Here is a 20000-nt window from a genome sequence, read left to right on the forward strand (position 1 = left end):
AGGATGATATCTGACAGAAGGATATCATACAGGATGATATCTGACAGGAGGATATCAGACAGGATGATATCTGATAGAAGGATATCAGACAGGATGATATCTGATAGAAGGATATCAGTTTAGGAGGATATCTGATAGAAGGATATCAGACAGGAGGATATCAGATAGGATGATATCTGACAGAAGGATATCATACAGGAGGATATCTGACAGAAGGATATCATACAGGATGATATCTGACAGAAGGATATCATACAGGAGGATACCTGACAGAAGGATATCAGACAGGAGGATATCAGATAGGAGGATATCAAAGCTATGATCATGTTAAAGAAATATTTTTAAGTCTTGAGACAATATATGTATGGTAGTAGGTCACAGGGGTTACCGGTTAGAGTTTGCCAAGAACTGCAACGCTGCTGGGTTTTTCCACGCTCAACACTTTCCCGTGTGTATCAAGAACGGTCCACCACCCAAAGATATCCAGCCACTTGACACAACTGTGGGAAACATTGGAGTCAACATGGTCCAGCATCCCTGCGGAATGCTTTCAACACCTTGACGAGTCCATGCCACCTCCATAAATTGAGGTTGTTCTGAGAGCAAAAGTGTGGGGGGGCGCAACTCAATATTAGGAAGGTAGATATAGAGGCTAAGGAGGGGCTAAGGAGATGAACTGTGATGGACATATTCTCTGTCAGTGAGGGGCTAAGGAGATGCACTGTGATGCACACATTCTCTGTCAGTGAGGGGCTAGGAGATGCACTGTGATGGACACATTCTCTGTCAGTGAGGGGCTAAGGAGATGCACTGTGATGCACACATTCTCTGTCAGTGAGGGGCGAAGGAGATGCACTGTGATGGACACATTCTCTGGCAGTGAGGGGCTAAGGAGATGCACTGTGATGGACACATTCTCTGTCAGTGAGGGGCTAAGGAGATGCACTGTGATGGACACATTCTCTGTCAGTGAGGGGCTAAGGAGATGCACTGTGATGGACACATTCTCTGTCAGTGAGGGGCTAAGGAGATGCACTGTGATGGACACATTCTCTGTCAGTGAGGGGCTAAGGAGATGCACTGTGATGGAAGAAGAAGAAAGAATGACAGAAAGAGAGAGAGAAAAATATATGAAAGATAGAGAGAGATGGCTAAGATGGAGAGAGTGTTATGCAAGGGAGAGGAGTGGGGTCTAGGGTCCAGTGTAGTTTAGTGTAGGTTTGGGTTATGGAAGGGAGAGGAGAGGAGTGGGGTCTAGGGTCCAGTGTAGTTTAGTGTAGGTTTGGGTTATGGAAGGGAGGGAGGGAGAGGAGTGGGGTCTAGGGTCCAGTGTAGTTTAGTGTAGGTTTGGGTTATGGAAGGGAGAGGAGAGGAGGGAGAGGAGTGGGGTCTAGGGTCCAGTGTAGTTTAGTGTAGGTTTGGGTTATGGAAGGGAGAGGACAGAGGAGAGGAGTGGGGTCTAGGGTCCAGTGTAGTAGGAGGCTCCACTCCGGGTGAGCTGCTCTCTGTAGACCTGTGCTGAGGGATAGGCCACGGCTCTCCTGATACCTGGCTCTCCTCTCTGCCCTTCAGACCCCATTCTCTCCCAAATCCCGGAACGGCTCGGATTCGAAGACATTCATCGCTAAGCCTTTATTTTTGTCGTTCAGTGCTCTCGTCTTTGGTTTGAAAAGGTCTTTCATCACTTTTAGGATCACTGGCATCGTATAACTTCTCCAGTGCTGTTTTAGAATATTGGATAACTTAGATGAAGGGTATACACATGATGAAACCATTCATAACGACATCATTATAGAGTTAATAGCCAACATGTTTTCATCAATCCTCCCAGACATCCTCCTCTCCATCTTATGTTTCATCCCCAAGCTTTTACAAATACTATACATTATACAAATATCTCCAAATATACTTTTTTGTCTCATAGGCAGTAGGATGCTCATGTTCAAACCCACTGGCAGGCTTTAACCAATGCTCTCTCTCTCCTATGATCACATGCTCCTGATTGACCCTGCTGTGAGGTGTTGGCCTCGGCCATTAGTTTAGCTGCTTGTTTTTTTCTCTCATCCAAATGGCTCCCCACTGACAAGAAGGGAATTCTACAGAGGAAGAATTTCATTTGCTTTATTGTTAAAAGAGGCACACACTGCAATCTGTTGCAAAAACACCATCTGTTATTTTACTCAGAGGACTTCAGTTACTTATTAGGTAGAATTATACAATGATTTCGATTCCTCTCGTTTAGATTTTCTCCCTTCATTATTCTATTGAAGTATTTTTATGTCTCCTAGAGATTAGGCCTCCATTACATTTCATTCTATTGATTTATTAATGTATACGAGACCCTCAGCCGTGAATAACATTGACTGGAATGGGTTAACCTTATAATGGCCTGGAGCTGAGAGTAGACAGGAAATAGGTGATTTCCTGTGCCACGTTCTGCCTTGTTCTAATGGATGGCCTGCCTGCATGCCTATCTACCTGCCTGTCGGTCTGCCTGCCTGACTTTTCTGCCTATCTAACTGCCTGTCTGCCTGTCTGCCTGCCTGTCTGCCTGTCTACCTGTCTGTCTGCCATGTCTGCCTGTCTGCCTGCCTGCCTATCTACCTGTCTGTCTGCCTGTCTGCCTGTCTGCCTGCCTGCTATCTGCCTGCCTGCCTGCCTGCCTGCCTGTCTGCCTGCCTGCATGCTGTCTGTCTGTTTACCTGCCTGTCTGGTTACCTACCTGTCTGCTTGTCTACCTGTCTACCTACCTGTCTGCCTGTCTGTCTGCTTGCCTATTCTACCTGCCTGTTTACCTGCCTGTCTGCATGTCATACAGCACCATTCTACCTGCCTGCCTGTCTGTCTGTCTGCCTGCCCGTACTGCCTGCCTGCCTCAGTCTGTCTGCCTGTCTACAGCATGTCTGCACCATGTCTACAGTCTGTCTGTCTGTCTCAGTCTGTCTGTCTGTCTGTCTGTCTGTTTACATTACAGTGCCTGCCTGTTTACATTACAGTAGTCTTTACATTACAGTAGTATTTACATTCAGTAGTTGTTTACATTACAGTAGCCCACCATTACCATTGTAGTATTTCACAGCAGTTGTTTACATTACAGTAGTCATTTACATTACAGTAGTTGTTTACATTACAGTACCATACAGCACCATACAGCACCATTCAGCACCATACAGCACCATACAGCACCATACAGCACCATTCAGCACCATACAGCACCATACAGCACCATACAGCACCATACAGTAAAATACAGCACCATTCAGCACAATACAGCACCATACAGTACCATACAGTAGAATGCAGCATCATACAGCACCATACAGCTCCATTCAGCACCATACAGCACCATACAGTAAAATACAGCACCATTCAGCACAATACAGCACCATACAGTACCATACAGCACAATACAGTCCCATACAGCACCATACAGCACCATACAGTACCATTCAGCACCATACAGTACCATTCAGCACCAAAATAAGTCATTTACATTTGTTCTTATTACAGTAGTTATTTACATTACTTGTTTACATTACAGTAGTTAAATACAGGTTATTTACATTAAGTAATTTACATTCAGTAGTTGTTTATCAGAACCTGAATGTAGTTGTTTACATTACGTATCATTTACATTACAGTAGTCATTTTTACAGTCATTTACTCATTTACATTACAGTAGTCATTTACATTACAGTAGTCATTTACATTACAGTAGTTGTTTACATTACAGTAGTCATTTACATTACAGTAGTCATTTACATTACAGTAGTCATTTACATTACAGTAGTCGTTTACATTACAGTAGTTGTTTACATTACAGTAGTTGTTTACATTACAGTAGTCATTTACATTACAGTAGTCATTTACATTACAGTAGTCATTTACATTACAGTAGTTATTTACATTACAGTAGTCATTTACATTACAGTAGTCATTTACATTACAGTAGTCATTTACATTACAGTAGTCATTTACATTACAGTAGTTGTTTACATTACAGTAGTTGTTTACATTACAGTAGTTATTTACATTACAGTAGTTGTTTACATTACAGTAGTTATTTACATTACAGTAGTTATTTACATTACAGTAGTCATTTACATTGCATTAGTTGTTTACAGACTATTTACATAGGCAGGGCAGTGCTTTCCCTGGCCACCCTAGACTCATGCCATTGTGATGTGTGATGCTGAACTGAGCTGTTGTGTAGGTGGCCTCCCCCACTCACCTCCCTCCCCTCCGCTCCCCGTGTCGCCCCTGTATGTGTCCCCAGGCGGCAGCGAGTCCTCATGGGACAAAGAGAAGCTCCAGTCTCCCCCCTCCTCTGGTGCTGCCCACAGCCTGGGTCACGCAGGCCTGTCAGGGCAGCACGGCCTGTCCAGCTCCCAACTCAACTCCCTGCAGCAGAACCACATACTGGCCAACCGTGAGTCACACACACACAAACACAAATACACACATAATGTACACACGCACACGTACACATGCACACACACACACACACACACACACACACACACACACACACACACACACACACACACACACACACACACACACACACACACACACGCACACGCACACGCACACGCACACACACACACACGCACGCACGCACGCACGCATGCACACACACACACACACAACCTCCCTCCTTCCCCTCTCTCCACATGTCTCCCTCAGTCTGTCACCAACCCCTGTATGGTCACGTGTCTGTGCTATGGTTAAAGTGATACAAAGATATCTAATGTGTCTTAATGTACGGTGCATGAAAAAGTTAAACATCCATGGTGTGTCTATTAATAATCTACTGGTGTCTATTAGTAAATGTTATTTCACCTTTATTTAGCCAGGTAGGCTAGTTGAGAACAAGTTGTCATTTACAACTGCAACCTGGCCAAGATAAAGCAAAGCAGTGTGACAGACAACACAGAGATGCACATGGAGTAAACAAACATACAGTCAATAATACAGTAGAGAAAGTCTATATACAATGTGTGCAAATGAGGTAGGAAAAGGAAGGCAATAAATAGACCATAGTGGTGAAATAATTTCAATATAGCAATTAAACACTGGAGTGATAGATGTGCAGAAGATGAGTGCAAGTGGAGATACTGGGGTGCAAAGGAGCAAAATAAATCAAATAAATAACAGTATGGGGATGAGGTAGTTGGATGGGATATTTACAGATGGGCTGTGTACAGGTGCAGTGATCTGTGAGCTGCTCTTACAGCTGGTGCTTAAAGTTAGTGAGGGAGATATGAGTCTCCAGCTTCAGAGATTTTTGCAGTTCGTACCAGTCATTGGCAGCAGAGAACTGGAAGGAAAGGCAGCCAAAGGAGGAATTGGCTTTGGGGGTGACCAGTGAGATATACCTGCTAAAGTGGGTGCTACGGGTGGGTGCTGCTATGTTGACCAGTGAGCTGAGATAAGGCGGGGCTTTACCTAGCAAAGACTTATAGATGACCTGGAGCCAGTGGGTTTGGCGATGGATATGAAGCGAGAGCCAGCCATACAGGTCGCAGTGGTCGGTAGTATATGGGGCTTTGGTGACAAACGGATGGCACTGTAATAGACTGCATCCAATTTGCTGAGTAGAGTGTGGGAGGCTATTTTGTAAATTACATCGCCGAAGTCAAGGATTGGTAGGATGGTCAGTTTTACCAGGGTATGTTTGGCAGCATGAGTGAAGGATGCTTTGTTGCGAAATATGAAGCCGATTCTAGATTTAATTTTGGATTGGTGATGCTTAATGTGAGTCTGGAAGGAGAGTTTACAGTCTAACCAGATACCTAGGTATATTCTAAGTCAGAACCGTCCAGAGTAGTGATGCTGGACGGGCGGGCAGGTGTGGGCAGCGATCGGTTGAAGAGCATGCATTTAGTTTTACTTGCATTTAAGAGCAGTTGGAGGCCACAGAAGGAGAGTTGTGTTGCATTGAAGTTCGTCTGGAGGTCTGTTAACACAGTGTCCAAGGAAGGGCCAGAAGTATACAAAATGGTGTCGTCTGCGTAGAGGTGGATCAGAGACTCACCAGCAGCAAGAGCGAAATCATTTATGTATACAGAGAAGACTGTCGGCCCCAGGTTTGAACCCTGTGACACCCCATAGAGACTGCCAGGGGTTCGGACAACAGGCCCTCCAATTTGACACACTGAACTCTGTCTGAGAAGTAGGAGGTGAACCAGGCGAGGCAGTCATTTGAGAAACCAAGGCTGTTGAGTCTGCCGATAAGAATGTGGTGATTGACAGAGACAAAACCTTGGCCAGGTCGATGAATACGGCTGCACAGTATTGTCTCTTATCGATCGCGGTTATGATATTGTTTAGGACCTTGAGCGTGGCTGAGGTGCACTCATGACCAGCTCGGAAACCATATTGCATAGCGGAGAAGGATAAGGTGGGATTCAAAATTGTCGTTGATCTGTTTGTTAACTTGGCTTTCGAAGACCTTAGAAAGGCAGGGTAGGATAGATATAGGTCTGTAGGAGTTTGGGTCTAGAGTGTCTCCCCCTTTGAAGAGGGGGATGACCACGGCAGCTTTCCAATCTTTGGGGTTCTCAGACGATACGAAAGAGAGGTTGAACAGGCTAGTAATAGGGGTTGCAACAATTTTGGCGGATAATTTTAGAAAGAGAGGGTCCAGATTGTCTAGTCCAGTTGATTTGTAGGGGTCCAGATTTTGCAGCTCTTTCAGAACATCAGCTATCTGGATTTGGGTGAAAGAGAAATGGGGAGGCTTGGGCAAGTTGCTGTGGGTGTGCATGGCTGTGGGTGTGCAGGGCTGTGGGTGTGCAGGGCTGTGGGTGTGCAGGGCTGTGGGTGTGCAGGGATGTTTATTAATAATCTATGGGTGTCTATTAATAATCTACTGGTGTGTCTTTTAATAATCTACTGAGGTGTTTTTTAATAATCTACTGGGGTGTCTATTAATAATCTACTGGTGTATATTCATAATCTACTGGTGTCTATTAATAATCCACTGGTGTCTATTAATAATCTACTGGTGTCTATTAATAATCCACTGGTGTCTATTAATAATCTACTGGTGTCTATTAATAATCTACTGGTGTCTATTAATAATCTACTGGTGTCTATTAATAATCTACTGGTGTCTATTAATAATCCACTGGTGTCTATTAATAATCCACTGGTGTCTATTAATAATCTACTGGTGTCTATTAATAATCTACTGGTGTCTATTAATAATCTACTGGTGTCTATTAATAATCTACTGGTGTCTATTGATAATCTACTGGTGTCTATTAATAATCTACTGGTGTCTATTAATAATCTACTGGTGTCTATTAATAATCCACTGGTGTCTATTAATAATCTACTGGTGTCTATTAATAATCTACTGGTGTCTATTAATAATCTACTGGTGTCTATTAATAATCCACTGGTGTCTATTAATAATCTACTGGTGTCTATTAATAATCTACTGGTGTCTATTAATAATCCACTGGTGTCTATTAATAATCTACTGGTGTCTATTAATAATCCACTGGTGTCTATTAATAATCTACTGGTGTCTATTAATAATCCACTGGTGTCTATTAATAATCTACTGGTGTCTATTAATAATCTACTGGTGTCTATTAATAATCTACTGGTGTCTATTGATAATCTACTGGTGTCTATTAATAATCTACTGGTGTCTATTAATAATCTACTGGTGTCTATTAATAATCCACTGGTGTCTATTAATAATCCACTGGTGTCTATTAATAATCTACTGGTGTCTATTAATAATCTACTGGTGTCTATTGATAATCTACTGGTGTCTATTAATAATCTACTGGTGTCTATTAATAATCTACTGGTGTCTATTAATAATCTACTGGTGTATATTAAAAATCAAATTTAAGAATACTCTCACCCAAACTCATATATGCACAGTCACTTTAACTGCACATTCAGTGTACATATGTACATACTACCTCAATTGGGCCGACCAACCAGTGCTCCCGCACATTGGCTAACCAGGCTATCTACATTGTGTCCCGCCACCCACCACCCCCCAAACCCTCTTTTACGCTGCTGCTACTCTCTGTTCATCATATATGCATAGTCACCTCACTACTGTATATAGCCTCACTACTGTATATATCCTCTACTGTATATAGCCTCACTACTGTATATAGCCTCTCTACTGTATATAACCTCTCTACTGTATATAGCCTCTCTACTGTATATAGCCTCTCTACTGTATATAACCTCTCTACTGTATAAAGCCTCACTACTGTATATAGCCTCTCTAATGTATATAGCCTCTCTACTGTATATAGCCTCACTACTGTATATAGCCTCACTACTGTATATAGCCTCTCTACTGTATAGCCTCACTACTGTATAGCCTCACTACTGTATATAGCCTCTCTACTGTATATAGCCTCTCTACTGTATATAGCCTCTCTACTGTATATAGCCTCTCTACTGTATAGCCTCACTACTGTATAGCCTCACTACTGTATATAGCCTCTCTACTGTATATAGCCTCTCTACTGTATATATCCTCTCTTCTGTATATAGCCTCACTACTGTATAGCCTCACTACTGTATAGCCTCACTACTGTATATAGCCTCTCTACTGTATATAGCCTCTCTACTGTATATAGCCTCACTACTGTATATAGCCTCTCTACTGTATATAGCCTCTCTACTGTATATAGCCTCTCTACTGTATATAGCCTCACTACTGTATATAGCCTCTCTACTGTATATAGCTTCACTGCTGTATATAGCCTCTCTACTGTATATAGTCTCTCTACTGTATATAGCCTCTCTACTGTATATAGCCTCTCTACTGTATATAGCCTCACTACTGTATATAGCCTCTCTACTGTATATAGCTTCACTGCTGTATATAGCCTCTCTACTGTATATAGCCTCTCTACTGTATATAGCCTCTCTACTCTATATAGCCTCTCTACTGTATATAGCCTCTCTACTCTATATAGCCTCTCTACTGTATGTAGCCTCTCTACTGTATATAACCTCTCTACTGTATATAGCCTCTCTACTCTATATAGCCTCTCTACTGTATATAGCCTCTCTACTCTATATAGCCTCTCTACTGTATGTAGCCTCTCTACTGTATATAACCTCTCTACTGTATATAGCCTCTCTACTCTATATAGCCTCTCTACTGTATATAGCCTCTCTACTGTATATAGCCTCTCTACTGTTTTTCACTGACTTTTTTACTGTTGTTTTTATTTCTTTACTATTTTTCACCTTTTGGTTAGAGCCTGTAAGTGAGCATTTCACTGTAAGGTTGTATTGTTGATCTTTCTATTTCTCTCTCTTTCCCTCACCTTTTTTCTCTCCCCCCTTTCTCTTTCTCTCCCTCACCATCTCTCTCTCTTCCGCTCTCCCTCTGTCACTCTCTCTCTTCCTCACCCTGCTCTCTCTCTCACCCTCCCTCTCTCTCTTCCTCCCTCAACCTCACCCTCTCGCTCTCTATCTCTCTGTCTCTCCCTCTGTCTCTCCCTCTCCCTCACCCTCTCTCTCTCCCTATCTCTCTCTCTCTCTCTCTCTCTCTCCTCTCTCTCTCTCTCTCTCTCTCTCTCTCTCTCTCTCTCTCTTCCCTCTTCTCTCCTCTCTCACCCTCTCTTTCTCTCTCTCTCTCTCTCTTTCTCCTTCACCATCTCTCTTCCTCTCTCCTCTCTCTCTCTCTCTCTCTCTCTCTCTCTCTCTCTCTCTCTCTCTCTCTCTCTCTCTCTCTCTCCTCTCACCCTCTCTCTCTCCCTCACCCCTCTCTCTCTCTTGCTCTCGCTCTCTCTCTCTCTCCCTCACCCTCTCTCTCGGTCTCTCTGACTCACCCCTCTCTCTCTCTCTCTCTCTCTCCCTCTCTCTCTTGCTCTCGCTCTCTCTCTCTCTCCCTCACCCTCTCTCTCTCTCTCTGACTCACCCTCTCTCTCTCCCCCTCCCTCTCTCCCTCACTCTCTCTCTCTCTTGCTCTCGCTCTCCCTCTCTCTCCCTCACCCTCTCTCTCTCTCTCTGACTCACCCTCTCTCTCTCCCTCACCCTCTCTCTCTCTCTCTCACTCACCCTCTCTCTCTCTCTCTCCTCCCTCCCTCTCTCTCTCTCTCTGACTCACCCTCTCTCTCTCTCTCCCTCACCCCTCTCTCTCTCTCTCTGACTCACCCTCTCTCTCTCTCTCCCTCACCCTCTCTCTCTCTCTCTGACTCACCCTCTCTCTCTCTCTCCCTCACCCTCTCTCTCTCTCTGACTCACCCTCTCTCTCTCTCTCCCTCACCCTCTCTCTCTCTCTCTGACTCACCCTTTCTCTCTCATTCCCTCTCACTCTTTCTGTCTGCAGGACTGGACCTACCCTTCATGATGATGCCCCACCCCCTGCTGCCCGTCGGCCTGCCTCCTGCGTCTGTTGCCATGGCAATGAACCAGATGAACCACCTGAACACCATCGCCAACATGGCCGCCGCAGCTCAGATGCACAGCCCCTTATCCAGAGGAGGAGCGTCTGTCATCAAGGTAAGAAAAAGGACTCACATGCTCACAGACATTCTTCTTTTAGAGATATTCTCATTGTTTTGCGAAGCCGCTGTAGCAATTCACCCAACACTCTGAATACAAAGACCGTCACATTACCTGTAGGCTTTAAGCCATATACTTATGGTTTATTCCTCATTCATACCACCCATCTGTGAATATATTTCAACAATGCTCACTACACCACTAGTGCTATTATAACAGGTTGTACAGATGTGAGACTTTCATCCCCCTTAAAATGGGATGTTAGTCTGTGGCTATCATATTAGCACTGTTGAAGAGGGCTATAATTCAGCTCTAGAGACTAGTAATAAGTATAATTCCACATAGGAAAGTATGTTAATATCGACATTAGATTCATTCCTTCCATCTCCCCACGAGGTCAGAACAGAGAGAATGGGTAGACGTTTCCTACCAAGGGGGTTGGCAGACTGCTAGGGTAGTGTTTGTCACTGAGACTCACGGGTCATGTCAAAGACAGCCAGGGGAAATAGCATTTACACAAATACACACAGAGAGACAGACACACAGAGAGACAGACGCCCAGAGAGACAGACGCCCAGAGAGACAGACACCCAGAGAGACAGACACCCAGAGAGACAGACACACAGAGAGACAGACACCCAGAGAGACAGACACCCAGAGAGACAGACACCCAGAGAGACAGACGCCCAGAGAGACAGACTCCCAGAGAGACAGACGCCCAGAGAGACAGACACACAGAGAGACAGACACCCAGAGAGACAGACACCCAGAGAGACAGACACCCAGAGAGACAGACACACAGAGAGACAGACGCCCAGAGAGACAGACGCCCAGAGAGACTGACGCCCAGAGAGACTCACGCACAGAGAGACAGACACCCAGAGAGACAGACACACAGAGAGACAGACACCCAGAGAGACAGACACCCAGAGAGACAGACGCCCAGAGAGACTGACGCCCAGAGAGACTCACGCACAGAGAGACAGACACCCAGAGAGACAGACACACAGAGAGACAGACGCCCAGAGAGACAGACACCCAGAGAGACAGACACCCAGAGAGACAGACACACAGAGAGACAGACACCCAGAGAGACAGACACCCAGAGAGACAGACACCCAGAGAGACAGACACCCAGAGAGACAGACGCCCAGAGAGACAGACTCCCAGAGAGACAGACGCCCAGAGAGACAGACACACAGAGAGACAGACACCCAGAGAGACAGACACCCAGAGAGACAGACACCCAGAGAGACAGACACACAGAGAGACAGACGCCCAGAGAGACAGACGCCCAGAGAGACTGACACCCAGAGAGACAGACGCCCAGAGAAACAGACGCCCAGAGAGACAGACACACAGAGAGACAGACACACAGAGAGACAGACACACAGAGAGACAGACACACAGAGAGACAGACGCCCATAGAGACAGACGCCCATAGAGACAGACACCCAGAGAGACAGACACCCAGAGAGACAGACACCCAGAGAGACAGACGCCCAGAGAGACAGACTCCCAGAGAGACAGACGCCCAGAGAGACAGACACACAGAGAGACAGACACCCAGAGAGACAGACACCCAGAGAGACAGACACCCAGAGAGACAGACACACAGAGAGACAGACGCCCAGAGAGACAGACGCCCAGAGAGACTGACGCCCAGAGAGACACGCACAGAGAGACAGACACCCAGAGAGACAGACACACAGAGAGACAGACACCCAGAGAGACAGACACCCAGAGAGACAGACGCCCAGAGAAACAGAAGCCCAGAGAGACAGACACACAGAGAGACAGACACACAGAGAGACAGACACACAGAGAGACCGACACACAGAGAGACAGACACACAGAGAGACAGACACACAGAGAGACAGACACACAGAGAGACAGACACACAGAGAGACCGACACACAGAGAGACAGACACACAGAGAGACAGACGCCCAGAGAGACAGACGCCCAGAGAGACAGACACCCAGAGAGACAGACACCCAGAGAGACAGACACACAGAGAGACAGACACCCAGAGAGACAGACACCCAGAGAGACAGACACCCAGAGAGACAGACGCCCAGAGAGACAGACTCCCAGAGAGACAGACACCCAGAGAGACAGACACCCAGAGAGACAGACACACAGAGAGACAGACGCCCAGAGAGACAGACGCCCAGAGAGACTGACGCCCAGAGAGACTCACGCACAGAGAGACAGACACCCAGAGAGACAGACACACAGCGAGACAGACACCCAGAGAGACAGACACCCAGAGAGACAGACACCCAGAGAGACTGACGCCCAGAGAGACTCACGCACAGAGAGACAGACACCCAGAGAGACAGACACACAGAGAGACAGACGCCCAGAGAGACAGACACACAGAGAGACAGACACCCAGAGAGACAGACACCCAGAGAGACAGACACCCAGAGAGACAGACGCCCAGAGAGACAGACACACAGAGAAACAGACACCCAGAGAGACAGACACCCAGAGAGACAGACACCCAGAGAGACAGACACACAGAGAGACAGACGCCCAGAGAGACAGACGCCCAGAGAGACTGACGCCCAGAGAGACTCACGCACAGAGAGACAGACACCCAGAGAGACAGACACACAGAGAGACAGACACCCAGAGAGACAGACACCCAGAGAGACAGACACCCAGAGAGACTGACGCCCAGAGAGACTCACGCACAGAGAGACAGACACCCAGAGAGACAGACACACAGAGAGACAGACGCCCAGAGAGACAGACACCCAGAGAGACAGACACCCAGAGAGACAGACACACAGAGAGACAGACACCCAGAGAGACAGACACCCAGAGAGACAGACACCCAGAGAGACAGACGCCCAGAGAGACAGACTCCCAGAGAGACAGACGCCCAGAGAGACAGACACACAGAGAGACAGACACCCAGAGAGACAGACACCCAGAGAGACAGACACACAGAGAGACAGACGCCCAGAGAGACAGACGCCTAGAGAGACTGACGCCCAGAGAGACTCACGCACAGAGAGACAGACACCCAGAGAGACAGACACACAGAGAGACAGACACCCAGAGAGACAGACACCCAGAGAGACAGACGCCCAGAGAAACAGACGCCCAGAGAGACAGACACACAGAGACAGACACACAGAGAGACAGACACACAGAGAGACAGACACACAGAGAGACAGACACACAGAGAGACAGACGCCCAGAGAGACAGACGCCCAGAGAGACAGACGCCCAGAGAGACAGACACACAGAGAGACAGACACACAGAGAGACAGACACACAGAGAGAGAGACACACAGAGAGACCGACATTACACATATTTTCTGAACATTTTTGAATATCCTACTGCTTTGCTATTAACTGAATTAATTTCTACATAAATGTAGTATATTGTTTTCAATCAGACACTAACACAGACTATTCAACTCACTTCTCAGACATAGCACCCTTCCTCTAGTGACCTGCTCCAGAGGGGCATCTATTTTTTGTGTCCTGCCCACAGAGTCATAGTTTTTGGGGGGGGCTGCTAGGGCAGGCCGTAGATCACCTCTATTTAAATAGTACCACCCGGATTGCAGATGGCAGAGGGAGATTGCAGCGTCTGGTGCTGTTTACTTTTCCAGCATCCCCCTCACCCTGGCCTGTTTGCCTTACCCTACATAGATATCAGAGAAGAGGAGAGGGGGAAGAGGGGGAAGAGGGGAGAGAGGTAAGGAGAGAGGGGAGAGGAGAAGAGGGAAGGAGAGGGAAGAGGAGAGGATGGGAGGAGAGAGGGAAGAGGAGAGGGGAGAGGAGAAGAGGGAAGGAGAGAGGGAAGAGGAGAGGGGAGTGGAGAGAGGGGAGAAGAGAGGAGAGGAGAGAAGAGGGGGGGAGAGAGGGCTTAATCTCCATTTGGATTGTCTGACATTAGGAGTGTTAGGGACGAGGGACCAGCAGATGTGAGGTGTCCACGTGTGTTATAGCTAGCTATGTGTGTATTTGTTTATAAATGTGTGTGTGTGTGTGTGTGACTTTACTGAATTAACTCTTTATCAGTCTGACCCTCGGTCTCTGTGGCAGGAGTGTGTCCAGGACAGCCCTTCTCCAGCCCCCTCCATGGAGGAAGGTCCTCGCCCGGGCTCCCAGCCCTCCTCACACCCCAGCAGCAGTGCCTCCAGCTCCCCCGCCCCGCACCAACACACCTCCGACCGCCTGGGTGAGACACAAGCAGATCTTTCTTTCTCATGTCTCTCTGCCTCTCCTCCTCTCTATATCTCTCTGTGTCTCTCTGTCTCTCTGCCTCTCCTCCTTCTATATCTCTCTGTGTCTCTCTGTGTCTCTCTGTCTCTCTGTCTCTCCTCCTTCTATATCTCTCTGTCTCTCTGCCTCTCCTCCTTCTATATCTCTCTGTGTCTCTCTGTCTCTATGCCTCTCCTCCTTCTATATCTCTCTATCTCTCTGCCTTTCCTCCTTCTATATCTCTCTGTATGCCTGTCTCTCTGCCTCTCCTCCTCTCCTCCTTCTATATCTCTCTGTGTCTCTCTGTCTCTCTGCCTCTCCTCCTCTCTATATCTCTCTGTGTCTCTCTGTCTCTCTGCCTCTCTGCCTCTCCTCCTCTCTGTATCTCTCTGTGTCTCTCTGTCTCTCTGCCTCTCCTCCTTCTATATCTCTCTGTGTCTCTCTGTGTCTCTGCCTCTCCTCCTTCTATATCTCTCTCTGTCTCTCTGTCTCTCTGTCTCTCTGTCTCTCTGTCTCTCCTCCTTCTATATCTCTCTGTGTCTCTCTGTGTCTCTGCCTCTCCTCCTTCTATATCTCTCTGTGTCTCGCTGTCTCTCTGCCTCTCCTCCTTCTATATCTCTCTCTCTCTCTCTGTCTCTCTATCTCTCAGCCTCTCTCTGTCTCTCTGTCTCTCTGCCTCTCTCTGTCTCTCTGTCTCTCTGTCTCTCTGCCTCTCCTCCTTCTATATCTCTCTGTGTCTCTCTGTCTCTCTGCCTCTCCTCCTTCTATATCTCTCTGTGTCTCGCTGTCTCTCTGCCTCTCCTCCTTCTATATCTCTCTCTCTCTCTGTCTCTCTATCTCTCAGCCTCTCTCTGTCTCTCTGTCTCTCTGCCTCTCTCTGTCTCGCTGTCTCTCTGCCTCTCCTCCTTCTATATCTCTCTGTGTCTCTCTGTCTCTCTGTCTCTCTGTCTCTCCTGCTTCTATATCTCTCTGTGTCTCGCTGTCTCTCTGCCTCTCCTCCTTCTATATCTCTCTCTCTCTCTCTCTGTCTCTCTATCTCTCTGCCTCTCTCTGTCTCCCTGTCTACCTCTCCTCCTTCTATATCTCTCTCTGTCTCTCTATCTCTCAGCCTCTCTCTGTCTCTCTGTCTCTCTGCCTCTCCTCCTCTCTATATCTCTCTCTGTCTCTCTGTCTCTCTGTCTCTCTGTCTCTCTGCCTCTCCTCCTTCTATATCTCTCTCTGTCTCTCTGTCTCTCTGCCTCTCCTCCTTCTATATCTCTCTGTGTCTCTCCGTGTCTCTCTGCCCCTCCTCCTCTCTATCTCTCTCTCTCTCTCTCTCTCTCTCTCTCTCTCTCTCTCTCTCTCTCTCTCTCTCTCTCTCTCTCTCTCTCTCTCTCTTTCTATCTCTATCTCTCTCTCTCTCTCTCTGCCTCTCCTCCTCTCTATATCTCTCTGTGTCTCTCTGTCTCTCTGCCTCTCCTCCTTCTATATCTCTCTGTGTCTCTGTCTCTCTGCCTCTCCTGCTTCTATATCTCTCTCTGTCTCCCTGTCTCTCTGCCTCTCTCTGTCTCCCTGTCTCTCTACCTCTCCTCCTTCTATATCTCTCTCTGTCTCTCTGTCTCTCTGCCTCTCTCTGTCTCTCTGTCTCTCTGCCTCTCCTCCTTCTATCTCTCTCTCTGTCTCTCTGTCTCTCTGTCTCTCTGTCTCTCTGTGTCTCACCGTGTCTCTCTGCCTCTCCTCCTCTCTATCTCTCTCTCTCTCTCTCTCTCTCTCTCTCTCTCTGCCTCTCCTCTCTCTCTCTCTCTCTCTCTCTCTGTCTCTCTGTCTCTCTGCCTCTCCTCCTTCTATATCTTTCTGTGTGCCTGTCTCTCTCTATCCCTCTGTCCCTCTCTCTCTGTCTCTCTCTCTCTCTCTCTCTCTCTCTCTCACTCTCCCACTTTTTCTCTCAACCGTTGTTTGTAAATAAATAAACTGTATAAACAGGCCAAGACGGACATCTGCCCTCCTTGTTATCGTGGTTAGTGTTACCAGGTTTGATAAAGCCCTCCTTGTTATCGTGGTTAGTGTTACCAGGCTTCATAAAGCCCTCCTTGTTATCGTGGTTAGTGTTACCAGGCTTCATAAAGCCCTCCTTGTTAAAGCCCTAAAGCCCTCCTTGTTATCGTGGTTAGTGTTACCAGGCTTCATAAAGCCCTCCTTGTTATCGTGGTTAGTGTTACCAGGCTTCATAAAGCCCTCCTTGTTATCGTGGTTAGTGTTACCAGGCTTCATAAAGCCCTCCTTGTTATCGTGGTTAGTGTTACCAGGCTTCATAAAGCCCTCTTGTTATCTTGTTATCGTGGTTAGTGTTACCAGGCTTCATAAAGCCCTCCTTGTTATCGTGGTTAGTGTTACCAGGCTTCATAAAGCCCTCCTTGTTATCGTGGTTAGTGTTACCAGGTTTCATAAAGCCCTCCTTGTTATCGTGGTTAGTGTTACCAGGCTTCATAAAGCCCTCCTTGTTATCGTGGTTAGTGTTACCAGGCTTCATAAAGCCCTCCTTGTTATCGTGGTTAGTGTTACCAGGCTTCATAAAGCCCTCCTTGTGGTTAAAGCCCTCCTTGTTATCCAGGCTTCATAAAGCCCTCCTTGTTATCGTGGTTAGTGTTACCAGGCTTCATAAAGCCCCCTTGTTAAGCCCTCCTTGTTATCGTGGTTAGTGTTACCAGGCTTCATAAAGCCCTCCTTGTTATTGTTATCAGGTAAAGGTTAGTGTTACCAGGCTTCATAAAGCCCTCCTTGTTATCGTGGTTAGTGTTACCAGGCTTCATAAAGCCCTCCTTGTTATCGTGGTTAGTGTTACCAGGCTTCATAAAGCCCTCCTTGTTATCGTGGTTAGTGTTACCAGGCTTCATAAGAAGCCCTCCTTGTTATTGTTATCAGGTAAAGGTTAGTGTTACCAGGCTTCATAAAGCCCTCCTTGTTATCGTGGTTAGTGTTACCAGGCTTCATAAAGCCCTCCTTGTTATCGTGGTTAGTGTTACCAGGTTTCATAAAGCCCTCCTTGTTATCGTGGTTAGTGTTACCAGGTTTCATAAAGCCCTCCTTGTTATCGTGGTTAGTGTTACCAGGCTTCATAAAGCCCTCCTTGTTATCGTGGTTAGTGTTACCAGGCTTCATAAAGCCCTCCTTGTTATCGTGGTTAGTGTTACCAGGCTTCATAAAGCCCGTGGTTAGTGTTACCAGGCTTCATAAAGCCCCTTGTTATTGTTATCAGGTAAAGCCCTCCTTGTTATCGTGGTTAGTGTTACCAGGCTTCATAAAGCCCTCCTTGTTATCGTGGTTAGTGTTACCAGGCTTCATAAAGCCCTCCTTGTTATCGTGGTTAGTGTTACCAGGCTTCATAAAGCCCTCCTTGTTATCGTGGTTAGTGTTACCAGGCTTCATAAAGCCCTCCTTGTTATCGTGGTTAGTGTTACCAGGCTTCATAAAGCCCTCCTTGTTATCGTGGTTAGTGTTACCAGGCTTCATAAAGCCCTCCTTGTTATCCCAGGCTTCTAAAGCCCTCCTTGTTATCGTGGTTAGTGTTACCAGGCTTCATAAAGCCCTCCTTGTTATCGTGGTTAGTGTTACCAGGCTATCAGTGTTACCAAAGCCCTCCTTGTTATCGTGGTTAGTGTTACCAGGCTTCATAAAGCCCTCCTTGTTATCGTGGTTAGTGTTACCAGGCTTCATAAAGCCCTCCTTGTTATCGTGGTTAGTGTTACCAGGCTTCATAAAGCCCTCCTTGTTATCGTGGTTAGTGTTACCAGGCTTCTTGTTATCGTGGTTAAAGCCCTCCTTGTTATCGTGGTTAGTGTTACCAGGCTTCATAAAGCCCTCCTTGTTATCGTGGTTAGTGTTACCAGGCTTCATAAAGCCCTCCTTGTTATCGTGGTTAGTGTTACCAGGCTTCATAAAGCCCTCCTTGTTATCGTGGTTAGTGTTACCAGGCTTCATAAAGCCCCCTTGTTATCCTTGTTATCGTGGTTAGTGTTACCAGGTTAAAGCCCTCCTTGTTATCGTGGTTAGGCCAGGCTTCATAAAGCCCTCCTTGTTATCGTGGTTAGTGTTACCAGGCTTCATAAAGCCCTCCTTGTTATCGTGGTTAGTGTTACCAGGCTTCATAAAGCCCTCCTTGTTAAGCCCTCCTTGTTATCGTGGTTAGTGTTACCAGGCTTCATAAAGCCCTCCTTGTTATCGTGGTTAGTGTTACCAGGCTTCATAAAGCCCTCCTTGTTATCGTGGTTAGTGTTACTTGTTAGGCTTCATAAAGCCCTCCTTGTTATCGTGGTTAGTGTTACCAGGCTTCATAAAGCCCTCCTTGTTATCGTGGTTAGTGTTACCAGGCTTCATAAAGCCCTCCTTGTTATCGTGGTTAGTGTTACCAGGCTTCATAAAGCCCTCCTTGTTATCGTGGTTAGTGTTACCAGGCTTCATAAAGCCCTCCTTGTTATCGTGGTTAGTGTTACCAGGCTTCATAAAGCCCTCCTTGTTATTAGTGTTACCAGGCTTCATAAAGCCCTCCTTGTTATTAGTGTTAGCCCTCCTTGTTATCAGTGTTACCAGGTTTCATAAAGCCCTCCTTGTTATCGTGGTTAGTGTTACCAGGCTTCATAAAGCCCTCCTTGTTATCGTGGTTAGTGTTAGTGTTACCAGGCTTCTTGTTATCGTGGTTAACCAGGCTTCATAAAGCCCTCCTTGTTATCGTGGTTAGTGTTACCAGGCTTCATAAAGCCCTCCTTGTTATCGTGGTTAGTGTTACCAGGCTTCATAAAGCCCTCCTTGTTATCGTGGTTAGTGTTACCAGGCTTCATAAAGCCCTCCTTGTTATCGTGGTTAGTGTTACCAGGCTTCATAAAGCCCTCCTTGTTATCGTGGTTAGTGTTACCAGGCTTCATAAAGCCCTCCTTGTTATCGTGGTTAGTGTTACCAGGCTTCATAAAGCCCTCCTTGTTATCGTGGTTAGTGTTACCAGGCTTCATAAAGCCCTCCTTGTTATCGTGGTTAGTGTTACCAGGCTTCATAAAGCCCTCCTTGTTATCGTGGTTAGTGTTACCAGGCTTCATAAAGCCCTCCTTGTTATCGTGGTTAGTGTTACCAGGCTTCATAAAGCCCTCCTTGTTATCGTGGTTAGTGTTACCAGGCTTCATAAAGCCCTCCTTGTTATCGTGGTTAGTGTTACCAGGCTTCATAAAGCCCTCCTTGTTATCGTGGTTAGTGTTACCAGGCTTCATAAAGCCCTCCTTGTTATCGTGGTTAGTGTTA

At 46.6% G+C, this 20000-nt stretch overlaps 1 protein-coding gene across 12 annotated transcripts in view; it reads left to right on the top strand.

Moving 5' to 3' along the window:
- Nucleotides 1–20000, top strand: part of LOC118375471 (dachshund homolog 2-like) — a 299459-nt gene that overhangs the window by 197500 nt on the left and 81959 nt on the right. For 7 of the 12 annotated variants that reach the window (XR_008138989.1, XR_008138990.1, XR_008138991.1 and 4 more), the window contains exons 4-6: nt 4277–4429; nt 10331–10503; nt 14553–14712. Coding sequence is in view for 8 of the 12 variants with exons in the window: in XM_052520716.1 (XP_052376676.1) it covers nt 4277–4429; nt 10331–10503; nt 14553–14712 (486 nt within the window). In the remaining 4 variants the exon portion in view is untranslated. The remainder of the gene's footprint in view (nt 1–4276; nt 4430–10330; nt 10504–14552; nt 14713–20000) is intronic. The other 5 variants (XM_052520720.1, XM_052520721.1, XM_052520722.1 and 2 more) reach the window with 2 other exon arrangements.

This window comes from Oncorhynchus keta, chromosome 6 (genome assembly GCF_023373465.1).
Source record: "Oncorhynchus keta strain PuntledgeMale-10-30-2019 chromosome 6, Oket_V2, whole genome shotgun sequence".
NCBI lineage: Eukaryota > Metazoa > Chordata > Actinopteri > Salmoniformes > Salmonidae > Oncorhynchus > Oncorhynchus keta.